Below are 26843 nucleotides of genomic sequence, written 5' to 3'. Positions count from 1 at the left end.
CCTAGAACCCTATCCGGCTCAGGCTCCAGGGACATCCCACCAGCCCTGAACACCCAGGCAAGAGGTGAATATAATAGGCATCATTGCTTTTAGCATTTTCATTTAATATTCAGTATCTATTTGAGTATGGTGATTTATAATGTGTTTGTTTTAGGTGTCACACAGCTTGACTTAGTTATACATAGGCATACATCTACTCATTTTCAGACCCTCCCAGACAGCTTCTTCCCGAGTGTTGAGTAGAGTCCCCTCTACTGGACAGTAGGACCTTGTTAAGTATCTATTACAGAAATCAGTGTTCATGTATTAATCCCACGTGCTAATTTTTTCTTCTCCTGCACCTTTCCCCTCTGGTAACCTTAAGTTTTTTCTGTCTCTGAGGGTTTCTCTGTTTTGTAAATTCATATATTTCTATCCAATTTGAGATTGCACCTCAACATAATATCATAAGCTTTCTGTCTTTCTCTATCTAACCTGTGTCCCATAGTATGATCATCTCTGGGTGACATCACTGCATTCCTTTTCTTGTCTGAACTGTATTCCCTTGTATTAATATATGTGTACCACATCGTCTGTATGCGTTCATTTGCTGATGGACAGTCTGGTGGCTTCCATGTCATGACTGTTTAAAGTAGTTTTGCAATTATGTTGGGGTACATGTGTCTTTAGCCTTAGGGTTTTTGTCATATATATGCCCTGGAGTGGAATTGTGGATTATGTGGTAGCTATCACTTTGTTTTTTAGGGAACATCCATGGTATCCTTCATAACAGCTCCTGCCACCCACAGCATACGAGTATTCCTTTTTAGCATGTGATCCTTAAAATTTACTGCTTGTAAGCTTTTCTACGATGGTCACTCAGACTGGTGCAAGGTGGTACCTCGTTTTACTTTTGATTTATATTTCTCTGATATTGAGCAGTGTTGAGCATCTTTCCGTGTCTTTTATGTTTTGTTTTTTTTTAAGTATTTTTAAGGAAATTTGAAATAGCTTCTCTCTTGAAAAGAGCTTCTTGAAAGTGGCTGTGTTTTGAATCTTCTTTTGATTACTTACCACAGCACATTTCTTGAGGGAAGATTTCATAGCACTGATTTTATAGCTGTGGTAATCATAAATGGCCACGAGGCAGCAGGATTTCTTTTTCCCCAGCTCTGGTTACTCAGGCAAGGGGGAAATGAGGGAAAGTCTGCGGTTATAAAATGAGAGCTGAATGTGCCAGAACACATACCCAGGGCTTGTCTCCCCACTTGCATCCCCTTACCCTTCATGCAGGAATAAATCCCAACCTCTACAAAAGTGCGGTGCTGAGGGAGCTTTCATCTATATGTGGGGTGATTCTAAGGAAGGAGACTGGAGTGGGAACCACAGCATCAGGAGACAGAGAGACCAGGTGACTCCTCAAAGTCTTGCAACCCACAGGGTCCATAATCCTTTGGGTGCACTAGACTTGACTTTGCTGTCGGATGCCCCACCTGGATCTGGGGGCTGTGGGCCCATGCAGACTGACTAGGCAGTGCAGGTCTAAGGGTTCCTGTCCTGCCTCATCCTTCTCAGCTTCCTCAGCCTTAGGACAGTCCAGCCTTAGGACCCTAGCTGCTCAGGCTCCAGGGATGTCCCACCAGTACCAAACACCCAAGCCTGAGGGGAATATAGTAGACATCATTCCTGTTTATAGTTTTGTATCATTTTTATTTCTGTTGGAACAGAGATAATAAACAATGCTGCTTTGCTTTTCCCCATCAGGCACATGCATTGTTATACATAGGAATGCATCTACTGGTTTTTGCCCCCCTTCCCAGATAGCTTTCTCCAGTGTGCTGACTAGCATTCCCTGTACAGAACAACAGGTCTTTGTTGATTATCTCTACAGATGCCAGTTTTCATGTAATAATCGCACATGCTGATTCATCCCTGTCCAGTATTTTCCCTCTCCAGTAACCATAGGTTTCTTTTCTAAGCCTCTGAGTGTATTTCTGTTTGGTCAGTTCACGTATTTCTATCCATTTTTAGATTGCACCCCAGCGGGATATGTATGCTATCTTTTTCTCTGTGTAACCTGCTACCCATGATATGATCATCTCCGAGTCCATCTATGTTGCTGAAAGTAGCATTAATTTATTCTATCTTATGGCTGCCCAATATTCCCTTGTATACATGCACCACCTCTTCCTTATGCATTCGCTGCTGATGGACAGGTCGTGTCTGTTGAAATGACATTACGGTGCATGTTTCTTTTCCCTTAGGGTTTTGTCGGGTATGTGTCCAGAGGTGAGATTGCAGATCACGTGGTAGCCTTTACTTCATTTTTTAAGGAACCTCCATAGTGTCCTTCCTAGTGGCTCTTACCAGGTTACATTCCCACCCACAGTGCAGGAGAGTTCATTCCTCCACACCTTTCCCAGCATTTACTGCTGTAGACTTTGACGATGCCTGCTCTAATTGGTGCAAGGATGTACCTCATTTTAATTTTGATTTACATTTCTCTGATAATGAGGGATGTTGACCATCTTTCCAAGTTCAGATCAGATCAGTCACTCAGTCGTGTCTGACTCTTTGCGACCCCATAAATCGCAGCACGCCAGGCCTCCCTGTCCATCACCAACTCCCGGAGTTCACTCAAACTCACGTCATCGAGTCAGTGATGCCATCCAGCCATCTCATCCTCTGTCATCCCCTTCTCCTCCTGCCCCCAATCCCTCCCAGCATCAGAGTCTTTTCCAATGAGTCAACTCTTCATGTGAGGTGGCCAAAGTACTGGAGTTTCAGCTTTAGCATCATTCCTTCCTAAGAAATCCCAGGGCTGATCTCCTTCAGAATGGACTGGTTGGATCTCCTGGTAGTCCAAGGGACTCTAAAGATTCTTTTCCAACACCACAGTTCAAAAGCATCAATTCTTCGGCGCTCAGCTTTCTTCACAGTCTAACTTTCACATCCATACATGACCACAGGAAAAACCATAGCCTTGACTAGACGGACCTTTGTTGGCAAAGTAAGGTCTCTGCTTTTGAATATGCTATCTAGGTTGGTCATAACTTTCCTTCCAAGGAGTAAGCATCTTTCAATTTCATGGCTGCAATCACCATCTGCCGTGATTTTGGAGCCAAAAAAAAAAAAGGTCTGACACTCTTTCCCCTGTTTCCCCATCTATTTCTTATGAAGTGGTGGAACCAGATGCCATGATCTTCATTTTATAAATGTTGAGCTTTAAGCCAACTTTTTCACTGTCCTCTTTCACTTTCATCAAGAGGCTTTTTAGTTCCTCTTCACTTGCTGCCATAAAGGTGGTGTCATCTGCATATCTGAGGTTATTGATATTTCTTCCGGCAATCTTGATTCCAGCTTGTACTTCTTCCAGCCCAGCATTTCTCATGATGTACTCTGCATATAAGTTAAATAAGCAGGGTGACAATATCCAGCCTTGACATACTTCTTTTCCTATTTGGAACCAGTCTGTTGTTCCATGTCCAGTTCTGTTGCTTCCTGACCTACATATAGGTTTCTCAAGAGGCAGATCAGGTGGTCTGGTATTCCCATCTCTTTCAGAATTTTCCACAGTTTATTGTCATCCACACAGTCAAAGGCTTTGGTATAGTCAATAAAGCAGAAATAGATGTTTTTCTGGAACTCTCTTGCTTTTTCGATGATCCAGCAGATGTTGGCAATTTGGTCTCTGGTTCCTCTGCCTTTTCTAAAACCAGCTTGAACACCTAGAAGTTCACGGTTCACATATTGCTGAAGCCTGGCTTGGAGAATTTTGAGCATTACTTTACTAGCGTGTGAGATGAGTGCAACTGTGTGGTAGTTTGAGCATTCTTTGGCATTGCCTTTCTTTGGGATTGGAATGAAAACTGACCTTTTCCCGTCCTGTGGCCACTGCTGAGTTTTCCACATTTGCTGGCATATTGAGTGCAGCACTTCCACAGCATCATCTTTCAGGATTTGAAATAGCTCAACTGGAATTCCATCGCCTCCACTAGCTTTGTTTGTAGTGATGCTTTCTAAGGCCCACTTGATTTCACATTCCAGGATGTCTGGCTCTAGGTGAGTGATCACACCATCGTGATTCTCTGGGTCGTGAAGATATTTATTGTACAGTTCTTCTGTGTATTCTTGCCACCTCTTCTTAATATCTTCTGCTTCTGTTAGGTGTTGACCATCTTTCCTAGTTTACATTAAAAAAAAATGAGTAAATTTGAAATGACTTTTCTCCTGAAATGAGCGTATTGCAAGTTGGCCTTTTAAAAAAATATTTTTCAAGTATGACTTTACAGTTCTTGAGGTCCTTTTTTTTTTTTTTTTTTAATGAACCTAATAACCTTAAGAGTGCGATTCCCCAAAGCACTGATTTTAAGTTGTAGTTTAGGAAACAGCCACAAGGTGGCAGGAGTCCATCTTCTCCACCTTTGGTAACCAGGGTGAGAGGATGATTAGGGGCAGTCCTGCTCTTAGGTTGTAAAGGAGGGCAGAATGTGCCAGAACACAGACCCAGGGCTGTGTCTCACCACTTCCATCCCCTTACCTTTCAATGTGGGAAAAATCCCAACCCCTGCAAAAGCGCTGTGTTGGGAGCTATTCTCTATACATGGAGTGTCTGTAAGGAAGGAGACTGGAGGTGGGAACCCCAGCACCAGGGGACATGGAGACCAGGTGACTCCTCAAAGTCCTGGCAACCTGAGGGTCCATCATCCTTTGAGTGCACTATGCTTGGCTTTGCTGTTAAAGGGCCCGATGTGATCTGGGGACTGTGGTCCCACATGGAGGGACCAGGCACCATGGGCCCAAGGGGCTTCCTTTCCTGGCAGATCCTTTCCATCCCCCTCAGTTGAGCTTTTCAACTCAATCTGGTTCAGGCTCTAGGGATGGTACCCCCAGCCCTGACCACACAGGCAAGAGGTGACTATAGTAGGCATTATTCCTTTTCATGATATCTTCAATTTAGTTTCTAATGCAGTACAGTTGATTTACAAAGTTGCATTTGTTTTGGCATCGATTCAGTTACAGATAGGAGTACATCTACTTGTTTTTGGACTCTAGTCCCAGATGGCTTCTTCCAGAGTGTTGAGTAGAGTTCCCTATGTTGGACAGTAGGGCCTTGTTGACTTAGAAATATCAGAAAAGAAAGGGAAGTTGCTCAGTCGTGTTCAATTCTTTGTGACCCCCATGGACTGTAGCCTGCCAGGCTTCCCTGTCCATGGGATTTTCCAGGCAAGAATACTGGAGTGGGTTGCTATTTCCTTCTCCAAGGGATCTTCCTGACCCAGGGATCGAACCCGGGTCTCTCGCACTGCAGGCAGACTCTTCACCATCTGAGCCACCAGGGAAGCCCAAAAAATACGTTACATGTTAATCCCAAAGTGCTAATTTACTTCTCTTCTGCACATTTCCTCTTGGTAACAATCAATTTCTTTTCTAAGCCTCTGAGCATGTTTCTCTGTTGTCAGTTTGTGTATTTCTATCCATGTTTAGATTACACTTCAAACTAATATCATGCAGTGTCTATTTTTGTCTATCTGACCTGGTTCCATAGTATGGGCATCTCCAGTGCCAACACTAGAGATATAGCTGTAGTTCTGGGAAATGACCACTGGGCAGCAGGATTTCTTCCTCCCCACCTCTGGTTACTCAGGCAGGGAAAGTCTGCAGTTGTAAATGAGAGTTGAACGTGCCAGAACACACATCCAGGGCTTCTGTCTCACCATTTTCACCCCTATACCCTTCACCCAGGAGCAAACCCCAACACCTACAAAAGCACTGTGGTGAGGGAACTGTGTCTGTAGGCAGTGTGACTCTAAGGAAGGAGGCTGGAGGTGGGAACCCCAGCACCAGGAGATGTGGAGACCCAGTGACTCCTCAAAGTCTTGCAACCGACAGGGTCCATCACCTTTGGGTGCACTAGACCTGGCTTTGCTGTCAGATGCCCCGCCTGGGTCTGGGGCCTGTGAGCCTATGCAGAGGAACCAGGCAGTGCAGATCTAAGAGTTCCTTTCCTGCCCCATCCTGCTCACTCCCTCAGCCTTAGGACAGTCCAGCTTTAGGACCCTGGATGCTCAGGGTCCAGGGATGTCCCACCAGCTCTGTTCACCCAGGTGTGAGAATATACTAGGCATCATTCCTGTTTATATTTTTATTTCATTTTTATTTCTACTGAAATAGTTGATAAACTTGGGTTTGTTTTCCTTGTCAAGCAGCTTGACTCAATTATACATAGGGCTGTGTATACTCATTTTAGGCCACTTTTCCCAGATAGCTTATTCCAGATTGTTGAGTGAATACCCTGTGCTGGACAGTAGGTCCTTGCTCAGTACCTCTACAGGTATGCTAATCCCAAAGTGCTAATATATCCCTCTCTTGCACCTTTAGTAACCAAAAGTTTATGTCTGTGTATTTTTGTTAATTTGTGTATTCCTATCCATTTTGGTTCCACCTCAACCTGGTATCATATGCTGTCTTTCTCTGTGTGACCTGTTACCCACAGTACAATCATCTCCAAATCCAGCGGTGGGGTCCCAAGTGGCATTACTTTATGACTGAGCAATATTCCATTGTATACGTGTACCACATCCTTATTCACTCATCTGCTAATAGTTTGGTGGCTTCCAGGTCTTTGCTATTGAAAGTAGTGTTGCAATGACGTTGGGAGGCATGTACTTTTACCTTACTGTTTTCTTGAGTACATTCCCAGGTGTGGGATTGTGGATCATGTGATAGCTTTGCTTTTTAGGAATCTTAATGTGCTATGCTTAGTCATTCAGTCATGTCTGACTCTTTGAGACCCTGTGGACTGTAGCCCGCCGGGCTCCTCTGTCCATGGGTATTGTCCAGGCAAGAATACTGGAGTGGGTTGCCATGCCCTCCTCCAGGGGATCTCCAGGGATCTAACCGTGGTCTCTCACATTGCAGGCAGATTCTTTCCCATCTGAGCCACCACAGTGGCCCTCATAATGGCTCTTACCAGATTACATACATTCTCACCCACAGTGTAGGAGAGTTCTTTTTCCATGCCCTCCTCCACATTTATTGCATACAGACATTTTAGTGAAGGCCATTCTGCTTATGGGAAGTGGTACCTTGTAGTTTTGTTTTGCATTTCTGTGATAGTAAGTGGTATTAAACATACTTTCATGTCCTTTTTGGCCATCTGTATATCTTCTTTGGAGAATGTCTATTTAGATATCTACACATTTCAATTTTTCTTCATATTGAGCTGCATGATCTGTTTATTTGGGTTCAAACTATGAATGTTATGGCTGACACATATATAAACGTTCACATATATATTCTTCTATGTGATCATCCATACTTCTGTGATGGAAGCAGAGCAAACACTCCCTAATTCTCAATTGTCATTTTCTGTTGAGAAACTGAAGCTGGAAAGGGTTACGTAACCTGCCCGAGTTCACTGCCCCCCACAAGTGTTTGCTTAAAGTGAAATGAAAGTGAAAGTCGCTCAGTCGTGTCCGACTCTTTGCAACCCCATGGACTATACAGTCCATGGAATTCTTCAGGCCAGAATACTGGAGTGGGTAGCATTTCCCTTCTCCAGGGCATCTTTCCAACCCAGGGATCGAACCCAGGTCTCCCGCATTGCAGGTCTTTACCAGCTGAGCCACAAGTGTTTGGGCTAGGAGGGCTCAAAGCCTGGCTGCTCTGGATACTCTTCTCTCCACAAGATGCTGACTGACTGACTTTAAGACAAATGGGGTCACTTCCTACTTAGCAGAGCACTGAGGCTCTAGGTCAGCAGCCATCCCAGGCAGAATTCTGGAAGGTGAAGTCTGTCCTTCCCACGTGTGCTAGACATCGCCACCTGTTTCTCTTCTGTCCGTTATCTCCTGTCTCTGAAGCCTAACTCCTGGCTACTACCACTCAGAAAAAAGCCTATTGCACAAATCTTCCTTGACTGTTTGCTCTTCCCATCCCTAATGCGCAGTGGTTTTCAGATTCCGTTAGAGCTTCCATGTTCCTGAGAAATGGCCAGAGGAGCCATTGCAGGTGGGCTTGGGGTTGAATGGGAGAGACTGTGGCTCCACTCAGCCAACCAAGGATGTCCGGCTTTTATCTCTTTTACATATTGCACTTTTAAGACTTTAATTTAGAAGAATACATTGCTTTCTAAAACATGTGTGGAATAAATACACCGACATGTTTCTCTTCTATCTTGTAATGTTGATAATTTACTAATTAAGACTGGTCTGTGGGCATCCCCACACCCCTAGTTTAATCTGGATTATCACGATGTACCTTGCTTAAAAAAAAAAAACCTGAATTTCAAAATCTGTTCTCCATGATACCCCTCTGATGGGTTATACCGGGACGGGGACTCTCTTTAGCGCTCGGGACACACTTGGCTGTCATCTGCAGACCTTGACTGTCTTCTTAGCTTACTCCAGTGCAACGTCTAAATAAGCTCTTCTTCCATGTGTTTCCTGATGTGGAAAAAGTTGTTAGGAAGCACAAAAGTACCGGAAGCACTAAAATCTAGTAACACTTGGGGCTTGGGCTCTGGAATTTTATGTAGTCAGTCATCTTGATTCTTACTAGCTGAGCGGTCCGGGCAAATTGCTTAACCAAGCCTCAGTTTTCTCATCTGTGAAATGGGGATGACAGCACCATTTCTTAAGAGCTGGTGTGAGGATTAAAAGAGAATACATGTGACATGGCACAGTAGCTGGTATGATACTTAGGACACAGTAAACCGTAGACCCACTGTTAATAGCCCACCTTGCACCGAGATTTGCCCTCAAGCATGGAAGTCAATTTTGCCATGGCTTTACTACTACTGCATCTTTGATAATGCTTGCAAAAGAGTATAGATGTGAAACATCGTAAACAAATATAAACATTAATAACTTTAAAAACTGTGACTATAACACCTAGTTTACACTCTCTGATAATAAAGGTGAAACAAATACTTACTTGAAGGTTATTAACAGTGCCTCCAGACTGGAAACGCTGCTTCAGAAAGAGCAGAATCAAATACTTTTTCCTGAAATTTTTTTAAATGCACATTTTTATTTATATTTTGTTATAAAAAAACAATCATCTTCATGATGGTAGAACAAATCCAAATGAGCCATTATGGTTTGAACACATCTTAATAAGTTTTCTTCTGAATACCAAAATGACTTCACATTACTGTCTTTTGATCTAATCATTTATATTTTCTTGTAATATTCTAAATTAGAAGAAAATATACTTCTGTATAACCGTATCAGTATTCTCTAACCCAGTCAATTTATAGGAAATAACACTTAACCAAATCCAGAAATCTCTTTGCAGAAATTTTATTCATTTCAGCAAAAGTATTTATGTAAAAGATGTTTCCAATATCTAGTTTGAATATTTTTATATTACTATATCGGAGAAGGCAATGGCACCCCACTCCAGTACTCTTGCCTGAAAAATCCCATGGACAGAGGAGCCTGGTAGGCTGTAGTCCACGGGGTCACTAAGAGTCAGACACGACTGAGCGACTTCACTTTGACTTTTCACTTTCATGCATTGGAGAAGGAAATGGCAACCCACTCCAGTGTTCTTGCCTGGAGAATCCCAGGGACGGGGGAGCCTGGTGGGCTGCCGTCTCTGGGGCCGCATAGAATCAGACACGACTGAAGCAACTTAGTAGTAGTAGCAGTAGTAGTAGTATATCACTATATATTTATCCTTTTACTATTTTATTGAAGTATAGTTGATTTACAATGTTGTGGTAATTTCTGTTCTACAGTAAACTGAGTATATGCACATTCTTTCTTCTATAAGCTTTTCTCCTATGGTTTATCATTGAGTATCTCTGTGCTACACAGTAGGACCTTGTTTATCCATTCCATATATGAAAGCTTACATCTGCTGACCCCACCCCCCCACCCCTCCCCTCTGGCAACACCAGTCTGTTCTCTGTCCGTGTTTGTTTTACAGATAGGTTCATCTGTGTCATATTTTAGACCCCACGTGTAAGTGATATCATATGGTATCTGTCTTTCTAACTTACTTCACTTAGTATGATAATCTCTAGTTGCATCTAGGTTATTGCAAATGGCATTATTTTTCGGTGTGTAGTATTCCAGTGTATATGCACCAGATCTTTATCCATTCATCTGTGGATGGACATTCAGGTTGTGGGATTACTGGATCATAAGGTAATTCTATTTTTAGTTTTATTAGTGGTTTCTGGAAAACCACTATACTGTTTTCCACAGTGTCTATACCAACTTACATTCTCAACAACACTGTAGGAGAGTTTCCTTTTCTCCACATCCTCTCCAGCATTTGGTATTTGCAGTTTTTATGATGGCCATTCTGACCACTGTGAGGTGGTACCTCACTGTAGTTTTGATTTGCATTTCTCTAATATAATTAGCGACAAGGAACATCTTTTATAAGCTTCTAAGTTTGATTACGTCCCATTTGTTCCTTTCCTATTGCCTTGGGAGACTGACCAAAGAAAACACTGGCATAGTTTATGTCAGAGAACGTTTTGCCTATGTTCTCTTCTAGGAGTTTTACGATGTTACGTCTTATATTTAAGTCTTTAAAAGCCATTTTAAGTTTATTTTTGTGTATGGTGTGAGGGTATGTTGTAACTTCATTAATTTACATGCAGCTATCCAACTTTTCCAATACCACTTGAAGAGACTTTTTCCACTGTAGATGAGATTTTCAATTCAATTCAGGTTCAAGGTGTGACAACATGAGGGATATTTTTAAAGCATATAATATTATCCCCAACCTTAAGACATCTAATCTCACTGTTCTGATTCCAGCTAATAATATGCCCAGCATTTCCACAGATCAACACAACACCCCAGCTCTGTAATTATTCTTCTGTGTCCAAGATTCAAACACAAATAGCATTTCAGAGACTATTTGGATTAATAATAGATCTGCCTCCGACAGTGCTTTAAATGGGAGTTCCTGTCAAGCTGCCCTAGAAGAGATGAGTCCCAATCAAAAGAGTTGATAGCAAAGGAGTCTCGTGACAGTATTCCAGCTGAGCTTGTAGAACTTCACCCCATTCAGAAAGTCATTCAACAACCCTGTTCTATTACCTTCTGCTATGTAGTCTTGAACAAGGTAAACTTTTTGTGCCTTGGTTTCCCCATCTGTAAATGTGCAAGTTTACAGGTGAGTAAATACATCTTAAGAGTTCAGAATAGTTCCTGGTACCTAGGAAGCACTTCAATCCGTGTTAGCTGTTGTCGATATTAGTCATTCCAACGGTGGTGACAGGACTGGTACTTTCCTAGATACCCTAATCCAAAAAGCAGCCATTAGGCTTCGGGCCCCAGACCTCACTGAGAGGAGGAGACAAGTGCAGGAACTCTTTTTCAGGGTTTAGGGGACCAGTCAGCCCAAGCTGGAAGCCTGGAGGCTGTCAGGTAAGGGGTAGAGCAGGAAACAGATCCTCTTTCCCTGCAACAATCCCTGGCTTCCTTCCTTCCAAGGGTCTCCCTTACCCTTCAGCACAGAAAAAAATCAACTCTTCCTTGACTTATTTTCCTCTTCTGTACAAATTTTTGCTGCCAATAAGAGCCACCTGGGAAAACCAATAATACAGATATTTACTACAATAAGTAGTTTATTCCTAGCAGATCACCTCTCTGGTTATTGTCACTCTAGTGATATTCAATAAAATAAAAAGAGTGGTTGAAGCACAGTAGATAAGGTTTTTTTTTTTTTTTTTTAAAGCTTGGACATATGAAGTCAGAGAGCATTTTATTTTTTCAATATTGCCAGGTTCCTACAAGATAATTTAAGAGGTCATACATCTTTTAATCCAGAGATAATGGTGTGTGTTTGTGAGCGTGTAATGTGTGTACACCATATACTAGTAATATGTAATGTGCATTCACTGGTTTGTTTTCTAGGAGAGATCCAAACTGGCTAGAGCTGATAGGAAAGGGGGTTGCTTGCAAGATATTTTGGTTCTGTCTTACCTGTCAGCTAATCTGAACATTCACTGGCACGTTGATTCGTGCTTCCATAGGGATGACGTTCTTTAAGCAAAGGCATTATTACCATTGTAACTGCAAAGATTACAGAGGGAAGGAACATCTGTTGTATCAGATGGACTTGGATTGGGACCCTCTCTGCCCTCTGCATCCGAGGAGCCACCAGGGAAAGCTGGTGTCACTGGTGTCCTCCTTCTGCTCTCTTTCTGCAGACTTCCTTCTTTCCTCTCACACTTCAAGCAGACATCGTCATTTCACCACCATCCTCCCCTTGGAAAGTCTTCCATTTCTATTTGTGCAGTAGATTTATTTTTTATTCAAATATACAGTGAACAGGTATTACTGTGTCAAGCACTATGCTAGATGTTAAGTCCACTGTGATACACAAGACCAGTGTGGTCACTGCCCTCATGAAACTTACAATCTACTAACTGAGACTTATGTTAATTAAAGGGGCAGCCAAGTATTAATTCCAAATTATAAGCACTATGAGGAAATAAAAAGACAAGAAGCTCTCAAGGAGACCAGAATCCCTACTGTGGGCTGGGGTTCTCTTGGGTAATATTTAGCAGTCCTAAAGAATGAAAAAGAACCCACCCTGTGAATCACTGTGGGGTGCAGAGGAGCCAGCAATGATGTATGGTCCCAGAATACAGAATGAGCTTGTGTGTGTGAGTAACTAACTGCACAAAGACCAGTGTGAATGAGGAACAGGGGATGAATGGAGGTGAAGCTGGAGAGGCTGGCAGGGGCCAGATGAGGCAAGCTTTTGTGGGCTTTGTTAATGATATTAGTCTAAGAGCAGTGAGAATCCACCAAAAGTTTTAAGCAAAGGAATGGCATGAGCAAATTTATGTCTCAGAGACATTGCTGCTGCATGGAGACCAGAGGTAGGGAAGAGTAGAAGTAAAGAGAAGACTGGGTTATGGTGGAGCCCACGTGAGAAACAAAGTTTGCTAGGAACTGCACTGACTCTGCAGACTGCCTTAGGTAGTATAGTCCACTTGGATAATGTTGAATCTTTCAATCCAGGGTGATGGTGGCCTCATAGAATGAGTTTACAAGTTTCCCTTCCTCTGAAATAGTTTCAGGATAGATGTTAATTAACTCTTCTCTAAATGTTTGGTAGAATTTGCCTATGAAACCATCTGGTCCTGAACTTTTGTTTGTTGGGAGTTTTTAAATCACAGATTCAATTTTAGTACTTGTCATTGGGCTGTTCTTATTTTTTTTTACTTCTTCCTAGTTCAGTCGTGGGAGACTTGTACTTTTCTAAGAATATGCCTATTTCTTCTAGGTTGGGGGAGGACTTTTGCAATTTAATTATTCTGCAGTTTGTGGGTCTCCCACCCGGGTGGTAAGGGATTTGATTATATCGTTGAGTGTGCCCCCCCTACCGCTATCTCGTGGTTTCTTCTTGTGTCTTCGGATGCAGAATATCCTTTTCTGGTAGATTCCTGTCTTTTATCAATGGCTGTTCAGCAGTTGGTTGTGACCAGCATGCTCACGAAAGGCGGGGAGCTCAAAGTATCTGCCTTCTTGTCTCCAACCAACCTCAGGTTCCTGCAGAATAAAATAATTTGTGTTTCAACAATAAAGTTTGAACATCTAGTAGACAACTTTGTATTACCTGTTTGAATCTTGGAACTCAGGTTGACAATATAAGGCCAAAGGAAAGTTGGAGATTATATTATATATATATATATATATATATATATATATATATAGGAAAGAGCTCCTAAAGGGTGTCCATCCAGGAAGTCAAAGTTTCTGCAAAACTTTCTAACACTTTAAGGCAGAGCCTCATAGAAGCGTCCCTCCTTCCACACCAGCCTGGTCCCACTGCCCGCCCCAGTCTCCAGAAAAACGAACCTTTTTAGGTGTCTTTATCCAAATTCTCTGTCTGGTGGTCGCTAAGAAATATGTCTTGAGTGACACTGAACTGCTGAGAAAGTCACTCCCCCAATTTCTTCCAGAGAATGCAGGCCAGTATTTCTCAAAGGCTGGTTCTCCAATCACTTTCTGAATTACCTGGATGCCTGTTAAAAATGCAGAGGACTTCCGTAGCCCTATCCTACTGGAAGCTCTGGGTCTGACCATCAAAGAATCTGCATTTCTCACGGCTGCCCTAGGTGATTTATGTTCAGCCAAGTCAGATTTCCACACAGGACTGACTGTCAGACCTGATGACACCCCAGGAAGTTAGAAGGGGCCAGGGCAAAGGGATGGATTAGGCCTGGGCTTTGTAACAACCTTCCTGACCCAGCAAGGAGGGAAGGGGTGAGGTAGAGGATGGGAGGTCAGCTGCCCTCTTGGCAGTGGGGGTGGGGGTGGCAGTGGCTTGGGGCGTCGAGAGCAGGGGGTCCCCGGCCACCTGCTCTCATTCCCAATGTGGAGGGAGGTGGCGAGAGGTGGAAAGCCTGTGCGGCCGGGCCCTAATGCCTGCGCTTCCTGCCCCACAGACGAACCCGGCTCCTGGAGTGCTCCCGCTGCCGCCTCCCCAGGTCTGCCGGAAGTAGGCGTCTCCCTGGAGGACGTCCTCTCTCCATTCTGTCCATCACATCCAGCCCCACCCTCCGACCCTTCCCACCAGACAAACCCAGACCCAACTTGGGATATCAAAAGGGAACACGACGTTAGGAAACCAAAGGAGCTTTCAGCCGGCAGCCAGAAGAAGCAGCGCCTTGGGGAGCAGAGCGAGCGCTCAGCCAGCCCGCAAAGGGCCGTGCAACCAGGGCTCGAGGAGGCGCCTGGCGGCCAGGGGCAGCCTGAGGCCGGCAGGCCCTCCTCGGAGACCAGAGCGCCTGGGCCCGCACTGGCCGAAGCGGCGCGGGCTGGCAACAAGGAGGGGCTGCAGGCCCCGGTGGGCTCCGAGCTCGGCCGGCACGGAGGCCCCGGCGCGGCACCTGCGTTCGTGGGCCCGGGCCGCGGCGGGGGCGCACGGGAGGTCGAGGGCCGGGCCGGGGCGCGGGCGGGGTCCAGGCAGGGCTCGCGGCCCCCCGGGGGCGCCCCTGCGCGCAAGGCCGCCGTGGCGCCCGGGCCGTGGAAGGTGCCGGGCTCCGACAAGCTGCCGGGCGTCCTCAAACCCGGCGCCTCAGCCCCGGGGAGATGAACCCGCCGCCCCGCCTCAATACCTGCAGGCCGTTCTTAGGTTCCGTCTCTCGGCGTTTTAATTTATTTCCACTGTCACACGCATAAATCCACGAGGCACCAAGGCTTGGGAGCACCAACATGAAGCCCCAAGTGTCCAATAAGCATAGTCCGGACGGTGTCTACAGTGCAGACCTAACTGATCCTAAAGCCCCTGTTACACAGTGGGGGCTTTGGCAGCTACGGAAGAACCAAAATAACATGAAGAACATCACAGAGAATGCAGTGTAGCTTTAGTTAAAAAAAAGAAAAGAAAAAAAAATTCCCCCACTGCATGAAGGATTTGGATGTCATCCAAACTTTGTTTCAAGAAACTGGACAAGTTAAGAGCAATCACAAACTGGAATATCGCCTTAAAAATCAAACTGCACGGAGCAAGCTGAAACTGAGACAAGATTATATCTTTTAATTGATCTGAAGAGTTGTAAATAAATTGTTCTCGACATATCTAGACAGGGGTTAAAAGGTTTCTTTGAAACATTCGGAACTGTTCGCCCATGACCTGTTTCCACGGCTCGCTCGTGGCACCCATCACCAGTCTTAGAAGCAGTGTTCCCTGCACACTTGCAGGGTGAGTTAGAAACCTAGTGAATTCACTGGTGTGCTGCCATTTGTACTGCCATTTCTGTAATCACGTTTCTGTACATTTTCAGTGGTAGAAAAAAAGGTTTTAAAAATTGTATTCTAGGGAGCAGTTTGCCATAAGTCAGAATTTTGCAGTTTAGCTCATAGATCTTAATCAGTTTTCATCTACAATACAAATTTTATAATTGAAGGACCACAGTTTGTTAAATTGAGATTGGCATTGCTGCAGTTCCTTTATGAGAAGGCTTTCCTCTCGTCTCAGGCTCAGAGATAGGAGTTTCTTTGACAGCATTGTTATATTTCTATCATTTTGTTGTCTTTTTAAGAATCCTCTTTCCATTACATTTTCACCTTGACAGAGCAAAGTATTCCTCCTATATTTTCTCAGATTACAATGAATCTCTTATATTAAAAAATCATTATTATAGTCCATTTATTTTCATTAAAGAACACAGATCTTTTTAGCATTCCTTTCTGCTTACCTTTCTTATTATTTCTCCTTTTATTTCTATTTGGTTTGCTTTTTTGTCTAGATGTTTAGTTTCCTTGCCCATGGTTGATAACCTAGTAAAATTTCAAGGCTTGCCTTTCTTCTCTATTTTAATTTTTAATCTTTACCTTCAGTTAATTATCCATGCATTCTTATTTGTAGCTACACATACTAAAAGGCAAATGTTTCAGAGGGCAGTTTCTCTTTAATGGGACCTGAAATAATGAGGCTTCCCATACTCTGCCCCTCACAGGAGTTCAAATGCAAATAAGCCTTACCTCCCCTACTCAGAAAGTCAAACAGGGAGATCAGGTCCATCACAAGAGGGCACATGTAAACAGCTTCCTTGGGTTGCCTCTTTCCCTCTCTTTGTAAGTGCAGTATCCTGAGCACCAGCTGTTTAATTCCCATCAGGCAGAGGTATAGTTTAGTTGTTTGACAAGAGGACAATGTAGTTGAAAGCCTCAAGTGAAGAGTCTTGCAGCCTGTAAAAGCAATTTCCAAAAAATGAAACTTAGTCATCATAAACTAAAGCACAAACACATGTAGCAGTTTACAGTACTTTTGGTTTAATCTCAATTAGTCTTTCTCCCCTGGACTAGAAATCCAGTCTATTTTGCCATTAAGTTATTGAATCTGGTTTTGGACAATGCTTCTGTAGTGTAGCTGCACGTCCGGGTACTGTATCCTCTGACCTTTATTTTCCATATGTTACAAAAGGATAAAAAAAAATTTGAGATTACGCTTGCATAAACTCTAATTTGCACAGTTCACAGCTACTACTTGTGCAGTAATTGCTTTATGCGGCTGTAATCCATAACCTGTGAAGACAGCACATCATCTAAACCCCATTCCAAATAATATTTCTGTGTAGTGTTAGCTGTGAATTTACCCTGTACAGCTGTATCTCTATAAATATAATTACATGTATTAATAGTCACAGAAAGACTGTAAGTGAGCAACTATTTTTATGAAACGCACCACTATGGATAAATTAACTTTTACAGAAATCTTGTTTACTGTATGATATTCTAAAACACTGTCAAATAAAATATATATCCAAAAATATTTTCTTTTTCCAACTATATAGGCTGTGTGTTGTCAACTGAAAAAAAAAAAAAAAATTCACAGCATGAGAGCTGTGAGTTAAGTCTTATTCGGGGCAAAATGAGGACTATAGCCCAGAAGACAGCATTTCAGAGAAACTGAGAAACTGCCTCAGAGAGGTGGGGAGTGGTCAGTATTAGGTATGACTATAGTGAAGGGGTGGGATGTGCAGTCATGCACACATTCTGGTGGAGGCCTGCTGCTAGTCATGAGGAGTAGATGTCCCCTTTAATGATTTTAGTGCTTTTCTAGGTATGAGGAGATGCAAGCACTGAGCTCGTAATATCTCCAGAGAACATCTGACTATCCAAAGGCCTGTTCTGCCAGAGCACAGAGTGCCCCATTCCTGACCTCCACCCTAACCTCCATTCAGGAGGCATTGAAGGTCAGTGACTACAGTGGCAAGTGACCTTATCTGTGTAGAGGCAGATGACACGTGCCCATTTTTAGTTGGCAGGGTTCCCTAGTGGTCATAAATGTGTGGACTGCAAGGCATTTTGTGACTATTTTGGCCCATGGTGCTAGGGATCCCTAGGTCAGGTGAGGATTTCATTGTTAGGCCACTCAGTGTGCTATTACTGGACTAGGCCTTATTAACAGTAGTCAAAAGTCTCTGGACAATACCAGTCTTACTCGTCTATCATGGTCCCAGAAAAAAAATTCCCTCTTATTGCTTCTTCCCATATCTAGAGTTATACTATTAAAATCATTTATCTCACATATATGTATTTTATATATATATTTAGAGGAGAACTATAAATGTGGTCAAGTGCTTCCAATCATCATTTTATCAGAGGTTCAGTCACACATTTGATAATGCAAGAAACAATTTTGTAAAACAGGCAATATACAAATAATGTAACTACCAGTATTGGTAAGGAGCAGCCCAGTACATCCCCAGGCTGTCTTAGTCTGTTCCCCAATCCTGGCACTGTCCGTAAGGTGCCCAGCCCAACTTCCTGCTGTTCCTAGGCTGGCTATCCTTGTGCGTGTGTGTGCTCAGCTGTATCCTTTTTGTGGCCCCATGGCCTGTATGTAGCCTGCCAGCGTTATCCCATCAAGAATCCTGGAGTGGGTTGCGATTTCCTCCTCCAGGTGGACTGTTTACCACTTTTGCCACCTGGGAAGCTCTGGCTATCCACAGTATGGTTTAATTGTACCCAACATAAGGGAGTCTTTAAACTTAAATGGATATAGCCTAGTGTTAACCACATAGTCTCAAAATTGTGGGAAGCTGTATTCTTTGGCTAAAATTTTTTTGTCTGTTGCTCTGACTGAACTTGGAAATGTCTATTTATGGCCAGGGTCAGAGCAGTCCAGGTGAAGGGATAGCACCTAACAATAGTGTCCAGAACAGAACTATACTTTCTTTCTTTCTTTTAGAATAAGTTTCCTAAGAGCCAACCAAAAGGAGAGGAGAAATCCAAGGTAACACAGAAATACTAGACACAGGTAATTGGTCACAAACCCAATAACTGGATTGAATTTTAAAACTAGCACAGGATCATGCCCATGATAGAAAAACATCTGATTCGAGTGTACAAAAAGGTCCAAGAAGTCAAGAAAACACAATAAATGATCTTATGGGTCAGGTCCAGCACCTTCAGTCAGCTGTCTACTTCGGATGTTGTCTTTTTCTCATCCTGGTCTGAGTGCAGTTTCTCCTCTGTTTGAGTGTCGTTTTAAGGTGAATTTGAGATCAGCAGTCCTCTCTGTAGACCAGGCCAGTGTAGGAGTCCTTTCTAAGTGGAAATATTAATCAAAGAGTCAATTTCTTTCAATTTTGCAGTGCATGAGCTAGTGTAGAGTACCTGATAAGGATCTTTCCACCTAAGTGGGAGATGGTCCTTTAAAAGATGTCATTTCCAGTACACACAATACTGCTTGCAGGCTGTGGGATACCTGATCTTCCTCTAAAGATTATTAAGATAAGCTTCAGAAACAAACTTAGGGTGTCCTATTAATTATTCAATTAAACTTAATATAACAGCAAGGAATCATCTGAGAAGTGAGTCTTAGTAAATGCAGACCTCAACACAACTAGAATTTAGTACTCACTGAAAGAATCTTTTTCTAAAATTACTTACCAAATTCAGCCAAATTAAGTCTAATTTGTTTCCAAAGTAAGTCTGATTTCAATAAACTTGGCCTGATGATTTATATAAATATAGTTGATTGCATAGGCTTTTTTAAAAATAGCTTTGAGGGAACTTCTTTTATAAGGAGTCTCTGACTGAACCTGTAAAAGGCCTCTCAGAAATAGGAAAGTCATACCCAAGGGCTTATCACAGACTGTCTCACAGACTTCGGTGAATCCCTTTCCTTGAGACTCCTGTATCTGTTAGGAGGTGTCCTTCCTAATATATCAGACAAAGCTACTAGTGAACCTAAGCATTTCTAGTCTCTGGAGAGATCAGATAGGTGAGATAAATGTTTCAATTCAGTTTACAAAAGCATAATTTACCAAACGCAAGTCATAATCAGCTTGAGGAGGAGGGTTTCCTTGTATCTGGAAAACACAGATTAAAACCAGTTACTTTTCAGATAGAAACCATAAAAATTACAGCCAGAGTCATCAGTTCATTCACTCCTTTTGTTAATAGTTTTATGAACCCATTAGGTTTCCTTTCAGAATTCCTTCATTTCTTACCCAGTTCAGCATTATTGTCTGAAAGTCAGAAACCTATACTTGTCCTAATGTACTTCCCATAAATCTTTTTGAAGAGGAAGCATTTTTGTAAAAGCATCAGAATAAAACCATAAATGTCAACAGTGACAAAAGACATATGGCACTTTTAAAATCTGACTACAATGCAACTGACAAAGAAATTTGGCTACTGCTATAACAAATAACACTTTAATAACCAGAATTATGACTGATAATTTTACCAGGAGTATCAGATTTTAAGAATTCCATGCAACTTCCGGAATATCTATGTTAATAACATTTCCCCTTATAACATAACCTAAGAAGATTTATTACTCATTTGACAATACTTCCCATGAAATTTAACATACCAAATGAACCTAATTAGTTTAATATCTTTCTCTGAAGTTTTCCAGGGGCCCTTTGAAGCATCCCCAAATTAGCTAGGGGTCAAAAGAACTTCATTAGAATTTGATTTTGGAAGTTTTGTTAAAAAAAAAAATTATCAGTTTTAAAACCCTTGGTCAGACAGGATCATAGGTCACTGCAGAATAACATGCCCTTAACAAAAGTGACTGAAACTCCAATATTTTGGCCACCTGATGCAAAGAGCCGACTCACTGGAAAAGACGCTAATGCTTGGAAAGATTGAGGGCAGGAGGACAAGGGGATGACAGAAGAAGAGGAGATAGCTGGACAGCATCACTGACTCAATGGACATAAGACTGAGCAAACTCCAGGAGCTACTGAAGGACAGGGAAGCCTGGCATGCTACAGTCCACGGGATTGCAAAGAGTAGGGCACAACTTAGCAACTAAGGCAGGTACAGATCAGATCACTTAAAAGGTAAAGAAACTTAAAAATATGTTATCAAAGGAAGCTCAACATTTTAAGAAAAATGTCTCTTAGAAATAAAAACCAAATTCAAGTCTTGTACCAGCTTACTTTTAAAATTCATTTACTCCACTAAATTTAAACTTAGCCAGTTCTAACCATGCACAAAACTCTTTTGTTGGCAGTGTTAATTTGAAGGAAATAATTACCAGAAGTTGAGTTAATTTTTAAAAACTGCAGTTGTCTTAGATTTTTCAAAATATAAGTTTAATGCCCAAACAGGACTTCTTTGAAAGTTGACTCTAAATGCAGTAAAACTGCAAGGGAGAATAACTGCAGACTTTTTCCACCCTAGTAAGCAGAGTTTTCTCACAGACACTAGTTGGTATTTGCCTGTCAAGGGACCGCATCACTCATGAATTGGTGCTATGTTTCTGTTGCTTGCTATGCTGATTGATACCGAACTTTTTTTTTTCCCAAAAAGGTAGGTATCAATCACCAGTAAATTCCATCGCATTTTTTTCTTTTAATTCTGGATTTTTTTCATGCAAAATCCAAGCTTATGCAGAAGCCAAGATCTAGTGAAAAACAGTGTAAAGGTACGAAATGAATGGCCAGATAAACTGTTTGCAACATAAAACAATACTTGCACTACAGAGGAGAGAGTTCTAGGAAGTAACAGGAATAGGATGATGACAACCGTGCCATCAAGATTACAATCCAAACAAATAGTTCTCAACCCTAGTCAAGACTTCCCACTGATGTCAACAGGAGGCCTAAAATTTCCAACTGACCATTTTTACTCCAGTAGGGTTTTTCTTTTTAAAGATTTAAACCTACTGTATATCACTCAGAAAAGCGAAGACGCTAATACAAAGTGTGAAATCAAGCACACAAATTGAGACAATTACCATAAATGTATGTCGTGCTTTGTGGACTAACCAGAGAAAGGCCAAGTGCAAGTTGAAAAAAGCAAGATCTAGAAAACAATGAATTTAGTTTAAAAAATGAGGTGTCAATATTAATCATGCACAGCCAATTACGTCTTAAAAGGAAAAAAGTCATTAGGACATCAAAAAGATCACAGATCAGAGACCAAAGGTATCAGGGCGGGGACAGAGCAGCACCAGGGCTGAGCAAGTGAGGAGCCTCAAAGGACAAGGCCTTACCATGAATCAAGTTTCCAAGGTCAGGCAGAAAATAAACATGAAGATGCCAAGGTGGGGACTGGGTGGACCAATAAGCACATCCCTCCTCTAAAGCTGTCATCTGTCACTGTGGAACTGTCTTTCAGTTCCTCATGAGAAGGGTTAGGGGGGTGGGGGGGAGAGAAGAAAACAAAAAAGAAATCAGCTTTTTATATGAAATTTATGGTTTTTAAAGTTTGACAAGTTTAATTCACATTTTTAAGAAACACTGAACAAGAAGATTCGTATCTTCTACCACAACTAACCACCTGCAGACCGAGTCTGGCCCACAGCCTACCAATCTGCAGCCTCTGTCTTGGAACAACAGCAAGGCTTTCAGCAGAGAACCCCTTGCTTTCATCAGGATCTGATTCCCCTTCCAAGCAGTGGATCATACACACCCCAGACCTGGTGAAGTGTGTGGCTGCTGGGGGCTACACGTGCCTGGCATAGCTTCAAGTGTGTACTCCAAGTGCAAGGCACTCTGCCAGACACCTGACCACTGTTCCTACAGTACAGGTGGGTTTGCTGTGAAGCTGGAGGAACTGAAGCGTGCATGAGCCCTCAAGCTCATGTGGAATTTTACATTTTCTTTCTTATTGAGTCTCTCCCAAACTGTGTAAGCTTGGGGCTCCCCCAGAATGAATCTGACCCTGCCCAACTGATATTATTTTTCAGGCCAAACTCACTGCAAAATCAAGTGACCTAACTGCTGAAGAAGTTGGACTAACAAGATTTCTTTTTCAGATAATCATAGCACCAGACGGGATGCCTACAAAATCTCCAGAGTGCTTTCCAAGTCTTAACACAGTAAGGGCACTATGTCCAATGATAGTGCATGATTCTGCATCATGTCAAGTTTATTTAGGGCACCAATTAAATGTGTAGAGATGATGGTTATGCTTACTGGTGGTAATAGCAGCTGCAGTGTGTAAACATTTGGGAATAAATGATGGAGCAACAATCTCGAATTACACTGACCTCTTGCTGGGCCACACTGGTGGCATATCACCCCGGCAGCACAGCGATCCAGGAAAGCTGAAGTCTGTCCACCGCCCGGGGGGAGGGTTGCTGGCAACCGCAGATGAGGGCCACATCTGTTTTAAAAGATTCTGAGAGTTTCGTTGGATCTTTTCTTCTGATGTAACGGTGTCTTGGAAAATGAGTTCACCTGGAAATCTTGTGAAGCAACAAAGTGACCTTTCTTCATTAAGTGGAAGGTAAATTTTCTAAAACCCTCACAAGGTGTATCTGTGTGAAAGAAGATGTGATCTCCACTGTGCCTTCCTCCTGGGTCAAATGCCTTCACGCCAAGAACACACAGTCCCTGGGGGTCACACAGAGACTTTCCAGGGTGCACACAGGCAGAGACCTATCTTACCTGGAATCCACTTCCAGAACTTCATCTTCCAATTTTATGCATTTCAAGGCCTGTGGTTTGCCCACTGCCCATTCCCACCTGCCCTACACAAGGACCCTTCACATTATGGAAGACGGACTTATCACACAACCTAAATTTGACTCTGTTCATCCCCCTAAAGTGTAAAACCTCTAGGGCATTAAAGTGACAACTGGAGAAGGCAGCCTTGGGGAGTCAGGAGAGCAAAGCAGACAGCATCACTTACATGGGCAATGCCTTCCTTCAATTCAAGAGCCCCGGAGGGTTCCTATCTAAGAATCAGCACCCACGTTTATCTAAATTTTAAAATAAAGTCAGACTTTTTTTCTGATTGAATGTGTGGTTTGGCTGTTTGTCTGACTTGACCACAAGGACTAGCTTAGCCAGTTAGATTATATAGCAGGTATTTTCCATAAGTTAAATGAGTCAAATCTGCAACTACAAGGTTTAAATAAGATACATTTAAAGCATATATACAAAAATATATCCTTGGCAATATTTAAATTTGTGAAAAAAACATAGATGTCAACTTAAAAATGAAATCGGATCTAGAATTTTTATAAAATTATTTTACGGGCTACGTGAAACAAAAGGAGCATGAATTAAACCTACTTAACTCAGCTTAACAAACATTTTTGAATAGTGTTGAGTACCTACTAACTATAAAGCATTACAGATGCGTAGAACGCAGCCCCTGTTCTCAAGCTGCCTATAATCTGGTTAGAAGATCAAGACAGTTAACACAGTGGGAATGTCTGTTTCTACAGAATGCAGAAATGGGTGGAGGCAGTTAGAAGTGACCCTGGACAAGGGGTGTATTAGTGGGCTTTGGAGGATGGGTAGGATTTCAAAAGGTAAGGGAGGGATAAGGCATAGAACAGCATGAGGGAAGTCAGAGTTAAGAAAGTTGGAGGTATGTTAGAGAAACAATGTATTGTTTATTTTGACTGAGACTGACAGAGACAGACAGGCAGAAGAATAACAGACGTAGGGGCAAGCAGATCACAAATGCTATTACGAGCAGTCGAGCGTCATTAGAGCTTTCTGAGGAAAGGTGAACTCAGCACTCAGCTCTGGGAGGAGGCCCTGGCAGCCCTGTCCAGGTGCAGTGGAGACAGGAGATGCGCTGGCAGGCACTGAAATCCTCCAGGTAAGAAATAAGGAGACCTGAGTACCTGTTAAGGGTGCCAAGAAATAGCCAGGGACTCTGACTCGAGCACAGAGTACATATACAATGACACATACACATTTTTAAGTTGTTGCTCTTACCAGCTGAGAGACATGTAATGGTTTGCAGTGGTGCTCCGGAATTCTCATTCAGCAGATGTTTATCAGTGTCAGTCATGTGGCAGGTACTGTGCAGAGGGCTGAGACTACAACTTTAAACCAGACAGGCACGACCCACCTGTCAGAGATGTGCAGGCTTTACATATCAGGAAGCTAATTCCACAACTAGTTATGTTACTTGCAGTTGTAATAAGAGCTTCAAAGGAGAACTGAAGGAGCCAGAGTGGGCAAGCAGGAGGCCTCATGAGGCCAGGAGGGGTATACCCAGGGCTTCTCCTAAGAAAACAGCCGGGGACTGGTTCAATGTGTGCAGAGTCACAACAGGAACAGCGTGAGGGGGTCCAGGCCTCGGGGAGCAAGGTGACAACTTCCCCCAGTTTGACAGGATGGTCTTGGTTTCGAAACTGTTGAGTGGGCATCCAAGCAACACCCTCCCCACCTCGAGTCATGGGCAAACTGGAGCAGTTCGGCCACCTGAGAAGAAAAGGGCCTGGGGGCCAAGCTCCAAATCTGAGACCTGATGGCAGCCCGTCACCTGAGGGCAGAGGATATAAAAAACTGGCCTGTAGAAGGCTGGGGGGCCGTGGGGTAGATTTCACAGGCATAACAGGCCCCGGCCAGGATGTGGGCCTCCACACCAGGCAGCAGCAGGCACTGACGGGTTTCACTGGAAGGATGACCTGACATGACGTGGGTCCCCCTACAGAACCCGGAGCTGGGGTGGGGCCCACCTTTATGCTTCCTGCCTCTCTTCCTTCCACTCCATCCTCTGCTGGAGGCTGCAGCCCTCACAGGCTGCTGACCCGGAAATCAGCCTCTCCCAGCCCCCAGTTGTGTTTCAACTCTTCCAAGAGCTTTCCTGGACAGGTATCTAATCAGTACACAGATTCACATTCTTATAATCTGCTCTCTTCTCCATCATCAAGGTATGAAAATTCACCTTCAATTTCTACAATTAATCTTCATGGTACCTAACACACAATAGGCGCTTGGTGAGTATTTAAACATCAGATAATTAAAAAAAAAAAAAAAAACTGGTCTCACGTCTAAATCCACTATAGTTTCCCTTGAATAAAAATGGTTTGTAACATGGTAAGTGACCCTGACTAGTCAAAGTGGACAGTTTGCAATTCTTCTCAGGTTTGCTGCTATTTCTACACAATTCTGACAGAAGGGCTTGATGTTATCTGAATACCAGATGGGACGAAGGCTAGCTTCTGCCACCACCCAGGTGCTTTATCCAAAACCAGTATTATTTTCCCTTGACTTCCTCCTGTTCCTGCTCAGGCCCAGCTCTGTCCCAAAGCCAGCAGGCCTTGAGAAGACCCAGCTCTGGCTTTATTTCAGGAAGGTAAGGTCAGGACCATACCAACAGTGAGAGGGCAGGCCTTCTTGTTCCAGCCTTTCTTCCTCAGAACCTGGGGAGAGATTTCCCACTAGCATCCTTGGCTGATTTCTAGCATGCTGGATCCAGCTGGTCAAGGTACCTCAGATGAACTTGGCCTCCCCACTGTGAATGTTCACTGCAAGGAGGCAAAAGGCTCCTGTGGCTTTTGACCTTGGAGCAGGTCTGGACTCCCTCTGCCTCTCTGCTCCAACTGCAACTCTTCCCAATAGCACACACACTCCGATACCACACACATCAGTATCCCATCTGCCTCCCTGCCCAGGCTTCTGTCACTGGGGTCAAGCAGCCTTTGAGTGACCACACTTTTGGCTGGGCTCCTCCAGCCAACCTCTGCCCTGCAACCTGCACCAGGGCCCTGGCACTCACCCACTGGTCCCTTGCTTAAGAGACTCTACCTCAATTCCCTGCACTGAGACTTCTCAGGGTCAAAGACCCTCATGGTCTGCTCTCCACTAACCTCCCCGCCAGATGAGGCAGATCATTCACAACCCATCCCAAACATTTTCACTCTCTGTTTTTAATCCAAGTCAACAAATATAAAACCCAGATTTTTTTTTCCCCTTAACCACTATTGTCAATGAGCTAATGGATAAGGCTTTGGCAGGTTTTAAAATGGGCTTCCCTTGTGACTCAGCAGTAAATAATCTGCCTGCAATGCACGAGGCACAGGAGATGCGGGGTCGATCCCTGGGTCAGGAAGATCCCCTAAATGGCAACCAGTATTTTCCAGTATTGCTTGGAAAATTCCATGGACAGAGGAGCCTGGCAGGCTAGAGTCCATAGGGGCTGCAAAGAGTTGGA

The 26843-nt window shown here is 43.2% G+C and overlaps 1 protein-coding gene and 2 long non-coding RNA genes across 29 annotated transcripts in view; 1 reads left to right on the top strand and 2 right to left on the bottom strand.

Annotated features, from left to right (window-relative positions):
* The window catches only part of MAGI2 (membrane associated guanylate kinase, WW and PDZ domain containing 2), a 1472356-nt gene extending 1455115 nt beyond the window's left edge, over positions 1 to 17241 (top strand). For 9 of the 18 annotated variants that reach the window (XM_086397095.1, XM_086397093.1, XM_086397091.1 and 6 more), the window contains one exon: positions 14411 to 17241. In XM_086397095.1, coding sequence (XP_086253221.1) covers positions 14411 to 15060 — 650 coding nt within the window. In that variant the 3' untranslated portion in view covers positions 15061 to 17241. The remainder of the gene's footprint in view (positions 1 to 14410) is intronic. The other 9 variants (XM_086397103.1, XM_086397102.1, XM_086397104.1 and 6 more) reach the window with 2 other exon arrangements.
* Positions 1669 to 25668, bottom strand: LOC147374420 (uncharacterized). 10 transcript variants are annotated; one of them, XR_015162740.1, is made up of 11 exons: positions 24617 to 25668; positions 22930 to 23127; positions 21931 to 22048; positions 19745 to 19789; positions 18882 to 19022; positions 16452 to 16658; positions 15083 to 15278; positions 13821 to 13987; positions 13346 to 13511; positions 11934 to 12023; positions 10042 to 11533 (listed from the first exon to the last, which is right to left on the bottom strand). It is a non-coding gene; the product is annotated as an uncharacterized LOC147374420 (long non-coding RNA). The 10 variants fall into 10 exon arrangements; XR_015162741.1 differs by lacking the exon at positions 24617 to 25668 and having other exon boundaries at positions 21931 to 22058; positions 22930 to 23303; XR_015162745.1 differs by lacking the exons at positions 10042 to 11533; positions 11934 to 12023; positions 24617 to 25668 and adding an exon at positions 1669 to 4162 and having other exon boundaries at positions 22930 to 23199.
* LOC147374422 (uncharacterized) lies at positions 7188 to 9015 on the bottom strand. Its single transcript, XR_015162754.1, has 2 exons — positions 8917 to 9015; positions 7188 to 8426 (listed from the first exon to the last, which is right to left on the bottom strand). It is a non-coding gene; the product is annotated as an uncharacterized LOC147374422 (long non-coding RNA).
* Positions 25669 to 26843: the final 1175 nt, after the last annotated feature.

Source organism: Bos grunniens, chromosome 4 (assembly GCF_055505025.1).
Source record: "Bos grunniens cultivar Pamir isolate PY7600 chromosome 4, Bosgru_T2T1.0, whole genome shotgun sequence".
Lineage (NCBI taxonomy): Eukaryota > Metazoa > Chordata > Mammalia > Artiodactyla > Bovidae > Bos > Bos grunniens.
This window is presented reverse-complemented; position numbering and strand designations above follow the sequence as displayed.